This window comes from Paroedura picta, chromosome 7 (assembly GCF_049243985.1).
Source record: "Paroedura picta isolate Pp20150507F chromosome 7, Ppicta_v3.0, whole genome shotgun sequence".
Classification (NCBI taxonomy): Eukaryota; Metazoa; Chordata; class Lepidosauria; order Squamata; family Gekkonidae; genus Paroedura; species Paroedura picta.
Window position 1 is genome coordinate 81876181 of NC_135375.1, and position 14008 is coordinate 81890188.

Genomic DNA, 14008 nt, shown 5'->3' on the forward strand with positions numbered 1-14008 from the left:
GACTTCAAACTTTATAATGCCTGTGTGTGCTAAGTCACCTATCCTACTTTTAATGTTTGCTTTTCTTTAATGTCTATTACATTAGGAAGTGAGAAGGTCATGGGATATATGATTCATTTACTGCAGAAAGGTTTTTTTAATGTTCCTGCAAACCTCCTATAGTTTTATTTTGAAACGGTAGTATAGAGTAAAATGCCACCCAGAACAGCTGGTGGTCCTTTTGATGGTTTTAGAGCTGACACTGAAGTTGCAATTCCTTATTGTGATTTAGGCCCTGAATTAGTCCCTCCCCGTTTGGTAAAGGTAGCCCTGGCACCCATTGCATTAACTGGAGAAAGCTACCAGTATCCACCGGTCAACTGGGCCTCAGTTCTTTCCCCTCTCATGCGACTGAATTTTGGTAAGTTTTTATTTTTAAAAATATCCATTGAACTATGTACGTGCTACCCTTGTGAACAAGGTCTGTCTGCAGAACTCCATGTTCATTGTCATGGCTTCTGTGCAGTCGCACATGGGACTGTGCAGTCATAGGCCAGCCGCAGGAGGAGCTGCCAGGCATTTTCTAAGATTTTTCTAGAGCCCAAGAGTGTCCCTCTCTCCTCTGTCTCCAGTATATCAATTTTCTCACCCAAAGGATCATATGATGGAGGTGGGGAAAGCACTCTTCCCCGGGCTCTTCCCTTGCTGCCATGAGGAGAATACGAATCTTCACAAAGTCTGTTTTTACATATCTTTATTCTTCTTGGAATCTTTTTGTCTGTTTTAAGGAGTCAAAACTGTTGGAATATATGCTCTCTGGGCGATATTCCCAGAGGTTAGCAGAGTGCACTGATGGCTTTAGCAGCAGCAGAAGTAGCCATGTGTTTTTGGTGCGTGCAAGCAAGAAAACAATAACAAGCTGAGACTTCTTAGACTTCTTTGAATAAAGTAATGTAAACAGTTTATTATTGGAACTACATTTCTTTATAGAAGAGGGATGGAGTCTAACTAGGAAGCAGAGAGATCCAGGAATCTATGCCTGCTCTCATGCTACCAAAGATGGATTCCTCCATCTGTTTGTGTGAGATAGGGCTGTAAAAGAAGCAGGAAAGAAGGAAGACTCCCTGAGAACATCAGTCTACATATCAAAGGGAACAGCAACAAGAGGTACAGACCACAGGATGTTGGAGCCCTGGCCCATCTCTCTCTCTACACTCTGTCATAGCCCCCCTCTGAAATCTGAGACTAAGAGACATCACCGTTCCCTTCTCTTCAGTAGTATCTCAGCAGGGGCTTGCCTTACCCCATTGCGCTGAGGGCCCATTCTACCAGGCTCAAGCTTTGCCAGCAGCTTTTCTCTCCTGGCTGTCCCAGGATGCTGTCTGCAAAGTAGCCACCTGATCCACCCCAGCCACATTTGTGTGACACTATTCCTTGGATGTGGATACTCGGAACAAGGCAGCTGCTGGGAAAGCAGTTCTGCAATCCGTCTTCCGCTAATCGGCCCACACCTCCTCCTTGGTCCGCGAGCTGGCTGTTCTCCCATGTGGGGCTGCACAGGAACCACAAGGATGAAAATGGGCTTGCACTTAATGCAACTATTGTTCATTTATTTATTTTAAATTAACTCGAAGAAGGGAATCTTCAGCAGATTTTCATGTTACCAAGGAACAGGGCAGATTGCTGCCCACTTTCTATTCAATACCAGAATTTCAGGCATGTATTGATGTGATCTTTTTCACCATATATGATTCCAGTCTTTTGTTTACTTTTTTAGGTGAAGAGATACAGCAGCTGTGCATTCAGGTAGCTGTGACCCAGTCCCAGTCCTCTCAGAATGCTGCAATGCTTTTGGGGATGTGGATAGCACCACCTCTAGTCTACAGTCTAAATGTAAGGGCCACCACTCTCAGGCTTACAAAAGCTACTGTTTGAAGTCCATTTCTCTTTTTGCTCCATCTGTAGTTTGTCGGCAGATTGCAAAAGGAAAAAATCTGAAACCCCAGAATTTCTAGATAGAAGGAATGGATATGTATCCTCCCCTACCCATTTAAATCGTTGTTTCTTTTTCAGTGGATATGTATATGTTTAGATAAATATTTAGGTCCCACTTTTCTCCCAAAGGGAGCAGCTTGCACTGCCATTCTCCTTTCCCTCCATTTATTTGCTCAAGAGCCCTGTCATGTGTGGGAGGCTGAGAGGGGGAGTGTCCCAGAGTATATCCGCAAACTTCTGTGGCAGAGTGAGGATTTTCAACATCGCTGTCTTAGATCCGAGCAGCTCTTTAACCACAGGGCCATGCTGGATGTCTACCAGACTTCACTGGTCTATGTGGGTCGGACATTGACTTTTAATGTCTCTGATATGATGCTGAAGCAAGATTTTGGATTTTTCTAAAAAGAAAATTAGGCATGTAATTCTGAGAGTGCCAAACATCCTTTCAAGGGAAGCATGTCTATGTTTCTGTGAGTGTGTAGGTTTGTATTAGGGATGGGGAAGACTGAGCAGGAGGGAGGCCAGGCAATGTCACTGGCAATGTGGCTACATCACTTCCAGTATGTACTGGAAGTAATGTCATTATTGTGATGATGCTTTGCAATCTAGACAAAAAAAACTCTATGGTAAAAATGGCTCCTACTGTAGAGTTGTTCCCATAATTCTGACAATGTGATGACATCACTTCTGGTGCATATGGGAAGTGATGTCACCAGTGATGTAGTCTGGGCCTCCCTGTCTCCTGGTAGGCACCCTGGCCGGAAAGCTGATTGGCAGCAGGAGGTTGGGCTTGGTGACAGGCAACCCACTCCCCCCTCTCCACTAAGGTATATGTAGGTTTGTGTAAGTATAGGAGCCCTAACAGCCTCTGTTCCCTCCCCAGATGCAAATAAAAAAATTCCTTTTTACTTCGTTGCCGCAGTGGATGAAATATGTTGCGGAAGACAAGCTTCAGGTTTTCACCGAAATGTTTATGGTGCAGCATTTTGAAGCAAAGAATTACCTGAAGAACCTGGAGCTCTGCCATAGTATTTTACAGGGACTCAGCCAAGCCATGAAACTTCCCAGCCCTGCCCAGTACAGCTGGAGCTTTCTTTGCAGGGCTGTTGATAGAATATTTGAGCTTTTGCCAAATGAGATTCGGGTAAGGAAAGTAAATATTTATATAATTAGCAACGTATTGGAAAGGAGCTCCTTTGGGGAGGAGGATCAGAGAGGTTGGTATCTAGGAGGGGTAGAGGGGATAGTATTGTGTCCGGAATACATAAACCGTTGATTGAGAAATTTAGAATTGTGCTTCCTATCCAGATTACATACCCTTAATTGAGTTCTCGCACAACTTCTTATTCTTTCTGAAATAATATCATTTATTTTAAATTAACTTGAAGAAGGGAATCTGCTTCTTGGATGATTACACAGTTGAAATAAACAGCAAACCCTTGCTTCTCTTGCGGCAGCCAGGAACCCTTGCCATTGGCTAGCACTAAAACAAATGTTCATGTAGGGGAGGTCACTGTGGAAACCAGAGCACAGCAAGGCTAAGAGCCAGAGCCTTCTTTCTCCTCACATCCGTCCTTTTCCCTTGCAAGGGAAGTCCTCTGCTGCAGACCCAATGCTGGGCATTTCCCCCAGTGCTGGGCATTTTGTGGCCTGTGGAAAGACACTGCTGTGGTGTGAGTGGAAGTGCCTAATGCTGGTGGAATGTGTCCTGGAGCACAAAACTGGCTTTGCAGTAGATCCAAGCCAGAGTAAATAGGGAGGGAAAGTTTTAGAACTTAAAAAAAAAAAAACGTTTTGCGACTTCATACAGCGAGGCAACAAGATTTGGAAATTGTCTGCTAATTACCCAATACTTAATATGTCTTGAAACTTTTTTATTCTTGAATGTAGACATAAATACAATGAGAAAAAAAGTACTATTAGTAAAAGCAAGAAAAGCAGCGCAAAGTAAAAGCTAAGCAAGATCAAATGGATTGTCCAAATATATTTGCCCTATTGATTGCATCTCAATATACTTCTGGGTGCAGATTAGAAGAGATGCAGTATGGTTTAAATTTTATGCTTGAAATACATCTGAGCAGCAGTGCTCAGATGGTTGGGTTTTCCTAGGTTAAAATGGGAAGAGCATTGATATTTAAGGAGGCACGAACACAGAATTAAGGCTTTCTTAACCAGGGTTTTGTGAAACCCTGGGGGTTCTTGATGGCCCTGGAAGGGTTTCCTGAATGGGTGGGAGTTAATTTTTATATGGTTTTAAATCCATTAAAATGTATCAGGTAATATGATCATGGTCCCTCCCCCCCCCCCCCGGCCAATGATTGGCTTGGAAGGAGAAGTGTTCAGGGTGGGCATATGCATAGTTATGCTTCCCAACCATATTCTGCACAACTGTGTCACTTCTGGGGTTTCTGAAAGCCTTAAGACTGTTCCAGGGGTTTCTCAATGGTAAAAAAGTTGAGAAAGGTCAACACCGTATGTTATCTGTCAGCACAATACCCCAGATATCTTCCTTGTAGCTGCACAACAGCCAAGTTTATGGTGCTGGTCCCATGTATCACCCACTTCTTTGGCCAAAGCTTTTTGGTGATGCTTCTGGGAATTCAACCATACTTTCCAAAACCTACATCCTGGAATCCTTCCATTTTCATGACATTTCTACCTTTACATTAGTGAGAAAGTAGAACATATGGACCAACATATAGGACAAGTACTACCCTGGTGTGCAGTTTGGGAATCTACAACAGTATTTCCTCTGTCATTTAACTATATGAGTACAAAAGGAACAAATATACTACTCTTCCATGAATTCAGGTTATCATGAATGTATCAAATCCCTTCTTTGCATGTCTCCAGGCCTCATCACATATTAACTTTCAGATCTAATATTAGCAGAAAGGGACACACTAAATTTGTCAGAGTACTCATGGGTATATATTCATATGGCTTCCTTGTTGACCTATCATGTCTGGAGGTTTATATTTGTTTTTTACTCAAAGAGGGCATTATTGGAAGCAGAAATACACCTTTGCTGCATTCCATCTCAACTCAGGCTGCTTTCACCTGCTTGTTTCTTTTTATGAAGGAAAAAAGGGGAACATACAAACCTGTCTTGAGTCTACAAAAGAGATGAAGTAATAATATTTTAATAAATTAATATATAAAATAAATACCCCTGCTTTGTACAATAAATAAATACATGGGTCTGCTCCTGTCGTATTCTGTCTGTCCTTTAAATTCTTCCTCTAAGACATCATTGGAAAGGAAGCTGGCCATTATTTCTGGTGCCCTGTAATTGGACATGGATTGCCGGTGATGTAGCGGTTGGGGCACAATAACCTGTCAAAGCTAAGCTTAACAGTTTTGAAAGAACAGATGTTATTTTCTTGATTTAGCAACCCAGTGAACTTTGCTTGGTTTAAAGCGCACAATCCTTTTTTCCCCCTCCTGTTCAGTCGAGTGAAGTAAAGATGTACATAGAGGCAGCAAAATGCCTCTCGGAAAGGGAAGATACGGAGATTGACTGGATTTCCCAAGTCTCAAAGGTAATTACATTCTGTCTATCTAGATCTGCAGAGTAACAACCCCCTCCCCTCATATTCTGGTCTCTGCTTTCTGCAGACATGAATAGGAAGCTGCCTGCATAGTTTCCCTACTGGGAGCAATAACAGCTGGGTGGGAGGCTATTTGTACTGGAGAAATGGTGTGGCTGCTTTCATTATTTACTACAGGGCATTGATTCCTTGTCTCTCCAGAGAGAACATCCCAAGGCAGCTTAAACAATTGGTCAACAATTAAGATAATGACCAACAATAAAATTATAAAAACTCAGACAAGCACCTATATTTTATTTCGTTTTAAGCTTTTTAAGCATTTGTCTTCCAAAGCCCAAAGGCAGCTTACAGATGCAGTGCTGGGTTGTTACAAGAAAACAGTGGCTCAAACTATGCCATCATGAAATCATGTCACCTGCTTAAAGAAATCATGTCAAAACTACTAGGTTTAACCATTCTAAAGTAGCCAAAGCAAGCATGAGGATGGCTGAATGATGAAACCCCAGCAAAAACCAAAAATAAGCAGATGTGTATTAAGTTCTAAAATAGGCTGGCTGAATGAGACATACAAGAGCTGTCTCAGTTCCGCAGGGCCTGTAAAACAGTTCTTCCGCCAGATCTTTGGTTGAGGCCCCTCCTCCGGCCAGCTGCTATTCCACTCTATGATCCTGAACCTGTGATGATTTGACTGTAAATTGGGGAAAGATTCTGCCACCTTTTTATGGGTTTTTTAAAATGGTTTTAATGATATTGGGAGTTGTGATTTGTTTTAATGGGTTTTTAATTTGTCTTTATGTAACCCCCCACAAGTCTTTGGAGAGTGGCAGGATAAAAAATCTAAATAATAAATAAATAATACGAAAACAAGAATGTCAAAAGAAATGTGATCCCCACCAGCTCTTGTGTAGAAAGATCAGGTTGTTGTCTTTTACAGATCATTTCTGTTTAGTTTGGGTTCTGCCTTTCATGGGGGGGGGCATTCCTCTCTGTATATTCTGGACCAGTACCTTCTGCAAATGCCTGAATTTCCTGCCTTCCAGAGGGCACAAGCAACATGTTTGCCTCTCCACCTTGCTGTTATGCTACCTGTGGCACAAGGACTCATACATAGTACACTATAGTTTCTGCCCTGTCTCTGTCCTTCCAGAGAATGCAAGCAAAACATTCACCCCTTTAGCCTGCAGATGCACAGCCTTTTGGATGAGGCAAATGTAGCAACTGGCTTTGTTCCCAACACTCACACTTCACAGTAGTTGCCTCCAGGAAAGTATTTATCACTGGGCAGGCAGCCATGGCACTGGAGCGGAGCACAGCAGAGAACGGACAGTAGGCAGACAGGGCCTGACATTTATATTGAATCACGAAAACTCACTTTGAGCCAGTAGGCACAATGCAGTGATGAGTGAAATAAAGTAATGATAGAAATGATTGTGAGGAAATCCTTTTTGGTAAAATCATCTCTTATTTCTCTTTGTAACAAACCATCCATTCTTTCTATGATCTGTGTCTTAAATTCTGTAAACTGCATGCATAATCCATACTGTTATATGTGGTCCTTATGTTGGCCATTGTATCAACCTCCCTTCATTATCAGAGCCTTTGTGTGTTAATTTCATATAAATCCATTGCATTTCTATTCATCCACCATGGTCATGTAGCTACTTCTTTTTAATTTTTTGAGAATTGAGAGTATTCTTCTCGTATTCCATGATTCTGGCTCTTTCACAGTTTCATGAAGATGTCTCAAGGGTCCACATAAAAAATCTTGTTGTATAAAGAAATGTGCAAAGGTAGCCTATGTGCATTATTAATCTCACAAACCCAGGAGAAGTATGTGTGAGTGGACTGGAAAAACCTTCCCTTTTTGCCACCAAGTCATAGCTGACTTAAAGTGACCCCTTCATGTGGTTTTCATGGCTTTCAGGGGTGGTTCACTATTGTCTGCCTCTGCAGAGCATCCCTGGGACTTCCCTGGTAGTCTCCCATCTGAGTACCAACCAGGGCCAACCTTGCTTAGCTTCCATGATCTAACAAGGGAGAGCAGCCTGTGCGCTCCAAGACCTGCCTAGTTACTCCAGTTTGTTGTTTTATCAGTATGGTGCCCACTTTTGCAAATGGATGTCTCTTTCTCATTACCTTTTCCAAAGGGATTTCTCCTTCCCTTATCTTTCCCTGAATTCAATTATGCTGGTACACCAATGCAAACCACAGTTAATGCAAACCAGTTCCTTCGTAACATTGTGAGCAAAAGAAACTGTAGTAAGATTTCAGAAAAGGAACGGTTGCCACCACTGCACATGTCATGTAAAACCATCATTGATACCACAAAGTGCCCCAAAGGATTGATCCAAAGAGGCCATCTTAGGCAGTGTGCATTCTTGATCCTGGCTCCTGGTACAGAAGGAGTATGTTGCTCAGGGGTTACATGAAACAAACCAAATTAATGTGAAACATAGACATCAACGTCAAAGTGTTCTTGACTTAGAACACTGTTTTGTTGCAGCGGTCCCCAACCCCTGGTCCAGGGACTGGTACCGGTCCGTAGATCAGTCGGTACTGGGCCACGGCTCTTCCTTGTCCTCCTCCCCAGCTGCTGCCTCAGGGCCTGCACTGCCACTCTGCCACTGGCTCACCTTTGGTACTCTCCGGCGGCCGCCATGGCTGGGGCTCCCCCTCGGCATGGCACTGCACAGCTGCTGCTGGCAGTGCCCCCCAGCGGGCAGCAGGAAGTCAGGGGTGCCGGCGGGAAAGCAAGTGGAGCAGGGGCTCAGGCAGCGGCGATGTCCCTCAGCAAAAGACTACCCCCTGCTCGGGCCTCAGTAAAATTGTCAAGTGTTGACCGGTCCCCGGTGATAAACAGGTTGGGGACCACTGTTATAGGGGAACTCCAAGGGAAAAGTTTCATACTAGACTGTAAAGAGTCTCCACCCATTTAAAATCCATTTTATTGTTTGTTTTGCAGAACAATGTGGAAAAAGTCACTTTTGTAAAAGTTTATTTAGTTTCTCAAGGTCGATTACCTTTGCTGAAATGGAATGAAGTGGTTAGTGTTGCAGTTGGGTGCCAGCAGAAAGAAACGATTGCATGGATGCTACTGCACAGCTTCTACCAGGCACGAATTGTGAACCATGAAAACACAGGTAAGTCAGAATAAGCAGCATGAGGTTATCCATCCATGACCTTTTGGCATGCTAGCAATAATAACAAAGCACCTGTAAATATATAAATATCCTTTTCAGAACAAAAAAAACTGTTTCTGTCATGATGGGACCCTGGTTCTTTGATAGAGTGATTGGCCATATGAAGGGCTGAGAACTACTGACCTAGAGGCCTGGGCTCAAATCTCTGCCTAATAGGAAGGTCACTGGAAGCTTTGGGACATTTACTCATATTTAACCTAATAGTATTGTTAGGATAACACTGAGGAAGGGAAAACCTTGAATTCTTTGGAGGAAGAATGAGGTAAAGATGGATGGGCCCTGATTTCACCCTTGAACCAAGGTGACTCCTAAAGAGGATCAAGTTGTTACCTAAACCCAGCTGATGATCTGTTGCTAAAACTAGGCAATATTTCATGGGCACAAATACTAAGCAGGCCCTCACCTACTCTCCCCCCCCCCAATTGGGGTTACAGGACATGTTTTCTGCAAAGACGGTTCTGGGTGAAACTGTCAATTATAACTCATGATGCCAGCAAGGGCTCTGGCCCTGGGTCCCACTGCTACTTAGCAAGCAAATTTCTCAAGAGTTCGTCTATTTGACATGTTTTAGCAATCACTTCATGACCTAAGGTTTCCAAACTGAGCTACAGTGATGTACAATGTTCTGCAATTATTAAACTGTATACTAGATTTTTTAAGTGTTGGGGACAAGCACCCATTGGGAAAAGTGAAATGAGCATACAGGGTGAAACTTCTTGCTTCTGCTGTTGTATTGCCTGCATTGTCAAAGAGAAATAATGGAGGGACGTTTTTCTTTTCCAACCCAATGACATGTTCCTTGAAACCTTCAAGGTTTCTTTGGCATACTTTGTGGCCTGTTTGACCACCCCGCTCCCATGGGGTTAATAAAGTGCAGCTTTTGTTCAGTGAAGTTTTGAAATTCCTGAAATTGTATTTGTGATTTCAGCTAAAAACCGTGTTTTTATTCTTATAGGGGTCTTAAAGAGAATGGAGTGGCTATTGGAACTGATGGGATATATTAGGAATGTTTCCTTAAAGATGACAGCTATACAAAATGTGGTTCCTGAAGAGGTAGATGCTGAAAAAATAATTTGTGGGTTTGGGAACAGGAAAACATTGTGGCTTATGATTTATGTTCTTTCTGAGGAACATGTGGATTTCTTTCCTTGTAAAAATGTCATCTTATTACTTACATAATGAAAATGTCAGATTGCTGACAAAATATATCAAAATGATCTTCAGAACACATGTTTGAAGTCTGGAAATGGACCATCTGGCCTGCCTGAATAAAAAGAGTAATGGAATCTGAAACAATAATATCACTTCAGATATACATCTACTGAATTTTAAAAGCAGAGTCCTCTGAGTGCTTTTGAACCCGTCTATGTCATTTGCATGTTTTAATACCTCAGCTGCATGTATAAAACCACAGGATCGCTTGGTTTTCATTAATGCTATTTTACCATGCATTGTTTATTTACAACTAGGGTCACAAAAGATGAGGTCACCTTAGTGGTGATGATAGTAATTTATGTAGCATTTTCATAGTCTGAACTTAATCATATCACTGACGTTCAACAGAATTCTGTGTTACTTCAAAATAATAATGTTCAGTATTTGGAATTTGCGCTTTTAAAATGTTCAAAGCACTTCACATTGTTTACCTCAGAAATCCTTACAATAATTCTCTAACATAAGAGGTTAATCATATATCTATATTGACAATTGGTATATGAAACTAAAAGTTGTTCAACAGTTATATGTGAGAACAAACCACGGCTTGGAACTGCTGAATGGCTTCTTTGCAAAACTGGTTTTCCTCTTGTGGAGGGTGTCTTTCTTGCCTCCCTTCTCTTACTCTGGGTATTTGCGGCTGTAGCAAAGAGGGGTGAGAAAGTTGCACTCCATTCTCAAAAACTTTTGTAGATCCAAGCCTGTGCTTTATTGAGTCAGAGACCAAACTGTAGAAATATTCTGGCTTAATATATGCAATCAGTCAAATGTTATTATAGCAATTGCCAGCCATAACCAAACTATAAAACAGTAAAATTAGAATAAAAATTAATGGTTAATAAAACAGATCAAGCAGAAGTGAAAACTATACCGAAGCTATACTTAGTTGTCTGATCTTAATTAAAATTGCACAGTATTTTGCAACCTGGAAGGTTGTGGGAGTGTTATCGCCCATAAGGAGCTTTTAAATACAATTCTCTTCATCCTGGGCATTCATTTCTCTGATTAGAGGCTCAATAATCTTGGCACGAGGTTCCCTATAAAAAGGGCAGCTGAAGAAAACATGGTTGATGGTTTCCAGTTCCTTAGTTTTACATGGACAGATTCTCTTCTCCCTAAGGATCTTATTAAATTTTCCTTCTAGAATAGCAGAGGGTAGGGCTGAGCATCTGGCAAGTGGGTATGCCCTTCTGTGACTATTTCCAGCAGATAGAGCTAGAGAGCAGGTGTTAATTATATCTGCAAGGGAGGGGTACATTTAAGGAAGGGGCGCTAGAAAGGCCCTTTTGACACTCAATATCTTTGACCGTTTGATTTTTAGTTTATCTGGCTTGATCTTAGACTAAATGGAGAACTGCTAAGGGTGAAAAGCCAAGGCTGTTTAGTTTGCTTTCAATGGTTTTGGTCCACTTTGATATAAAGATATCAATCAATATCAAAGGGAGGAGACCCTTAGAATGAAAACTAATTTTTAGTCATCTATAAAGTGAGGATAGGCAGATCCTTGACTCAGCCTTCATCATATCAGTTTCCAGACGTATCAGTGAGTTAGGCACACATTTTGGGAGTTGGGAGGGCTGCTCTAAGGAACTTTGGTTGTGCTCACTCTGTGGGTAAAAAACAAGAAATTGGTGGACATAAGAATGTTCCATAAAGCATCTGGGCTATTGTTTTTCATAGAATCATAGAGTTGGAAGGGGCCATACAGGCCATCTAGTCGAACCCCCTGCTCAATGCAGGATCAGTCCAAAGCATTCTAAAGTATCCAAGAGTTTTTGCCTGGAATGAGCTCCCTTTGTCTGAAGAAAGCTGATAATAGAGCAGGCTGATCTTTCACCTAAATTAGCATTATAGTTGCTACGGCAAACATTGATCCTGAGGCCTGTACAACCATCTCTAAATATTTTTAGCAGGTCTCCTTTTCCAGCTTGTGGGCTTAATAAATGCTTCTTCCTTTCTTCCTTTGCACATGAACACTTCATGATTCTTGAGAAAATCAGAGTCCAGTAGCACCTTTAAGACCAACAAATCTTTGTTAGTCTTAAAGGTGCTACTGGACTCTGATTTTATTGTGCTACTTCAGACCAACACAACTACTCATTTGAATCTATGATTCTTGAGAGTCTGTCTTTTCTCTTTATGTCTGAATTAGACACAACAGCAAAGTGTGTTGCTAGTTTTTTCTGAGTTAAACCATAGTTTTGTCTCTTGATTTGTAGAGAAGACTACAGATCATAGTTGGGACTAACTGAAAGATTCTCAAAAAACTACACGGAAGCCTGAGAGCCCTGTTTGCAGATTAATGGCCATCTGAATGCAATTGGAGTGACTTGCCTAAGGTCACCTGTTGAACTGGTTGCAGAATTCCTCAATCACAGTTGAGGTTCTTACAGCCAGAAAACTCTAGAAAACTCTATTGGTTTTCAGCTGTGGGTACCTTTTTCTCTGGACAATGTTTTCTATGTTTTTGTGGGAAGGCTAAGAATTATCTTGTGCCTGTTTTACAAGGGGATAACTTAACTTGATTTTGTCATTGTCAGCCCTGGGTAAACGAGTTTCCATCACCCACTTGAAACTATAATTTATCATTTTCTATTTGAACAGGTAACCCCCCCCCCCAAAAAAAGAAAGAATATCTGTACCAATTGAAGATAATAGTTCCTGGTCCACAAATGTTCATTGTCCATTCATAACAGTCTCATTCAAAGCACTGCAGTGGGAACTAAAGGTGCCAAGACCTTAAAAATTGCCTGGAAGTAATTTTCTCCTTTTGAGCTCAGTAGCTTGCAAATTGCTATGACGGCTTCATTCTCCTCTCCAGACTAAATCATACATACTAGCAAAATGTGCATCTGTTTCCTGTTTAGGCTGTCAACTTCCTGTTGTGGATCTTTGCTGCTTCTGTGGTTGCCTGGGCAGACCATGCTGCACCAATGCTGCTTGGGCTCTGTGCTGACTGGTCACCCAAGGAAAGTGAAACATCATCAGTATTCTCTGCAGACTACTTGGGCAAACGTCCAATAGATATTCTGGCTGTCCAAGAAACTCTGACTGTCCTTCCAAGTAGCTTAAAAAACCTGTTGGCTAAAGAGCCTTGGAAAGGGCAAACACAAAAGGTATGTGATGTGTGTTCTGCTAATGGATTCTGTAACAGGCTGAGATTTTCCTAACCACATTGAGCCTGAAATCTTTACTATTATCATTGGTTGGGTGATGGGTGATTTTCAGGGATGATGCAGTGATGGGTTCTCTACACCAGGGGTAGTCAACCTGTCGTCCTCCAAATGTCCATGGACTACAGTTCTCATGAGAATTGTAGTCCATGGACATCTGGAGGACCACAGGTTGACTACCCCTGCTCTACACAATAGATCGGGCTTTCTCAACCTGGGTTTGGGAAACCCTGGGGTGTCTTGATGGCCCTGGAAGGGTTTCCCAAATCAGGTGATATGATCATATGTGGTCATTTCGACCTGCCCCCTCCCAAAATGGCTAACGATGGGGCTGGGGTGGGTGGGAAGGAGAGTACATGTAATACATAGTTTGTGCATCAGATATCTTTGTGAACTGAACAGTGTTGATCTTTTTTTTTTCTGAACTGTCTCGTCAAACAAGGTTAAGGTATTCCGGCTAGGAAATTATTCTGATGTTTAACTTTTAATTTATTCCTAGTTTATTGACTGGTTGTCCAGTTTAATGGAGAGCCCCAAAGAAGTATTGTCCCAATCCTCTAGAGATCTTCTGAAAGGTAACTGGAGAATCGGAGTTGTTGTTTTATTTGCTCACATGGAAAGAATATCAACAATATGTTTCAGAACAAATGTTATGTCACTTTAAAACACATGCATATCTATGTTTATGAAAGAGAGAGTTTTCCTATGAAGATCCCTGCTGGCTAAGAAACCGCGCACCGCCTCCTGCTTCCAAATGCGTGGTTGTACGTTTGCATTTTCAAATGCCTGAGGTATGTTTAGAACTTATTAATTTGCTCCCAAGTTGGCTAAATGGTTACTAGAAATGTTCTGTCTTGGTTTTACAACTTGCTGTTTGGTGAATCCAGTGAGATTT

At 41.8% G+C, this 14008-nt stretch overlaps 1 protein-coding gene across 5 annotated transcripts in view; it reads left to right on the top strand.

The window, feature by feature from the left end:
- The window catches only part of FOCAD (focadhesin), a 214120-nt gene that overhangs the window by 134727 nt on the left and 65385 nt on the right, over nt 1-14008 (top strand). For all 5 annotated transcript variants that reach the window (XR_013232617.1, XR_013232618.1, XR_013232619.1 and 2 more), the window contains 8 exons: nt 272-400; nt 1757-1872; nt 2858-3118; nt 5427-5516; nt 8488-8665; nt 9681-9778; nt 12808-13056; nt 13613-13688. Coding sequence is in view for 2 of the 5 variants with exons in the window: in XM_077345182.1 (XP_077201297.1) it covers nt 272-400; nt 1757-1872; nt 2858-3118; nt 5427-5516; nt 8488-8665; nt 9681-9778; nt 12808-13056; nt 13613-13688 (1197 nt within the window). In the remaining 3 variants the exon portion in view is untranslated. The remainder of the gene's footprint in view (nt 1-271; nt 401-1756; nt 1873-2857; nt 3119-5426; nt 5517-8487; nt 8666-9680; nt 9779-12807; nt 13057-13612; nt 13689-14008) is intronic.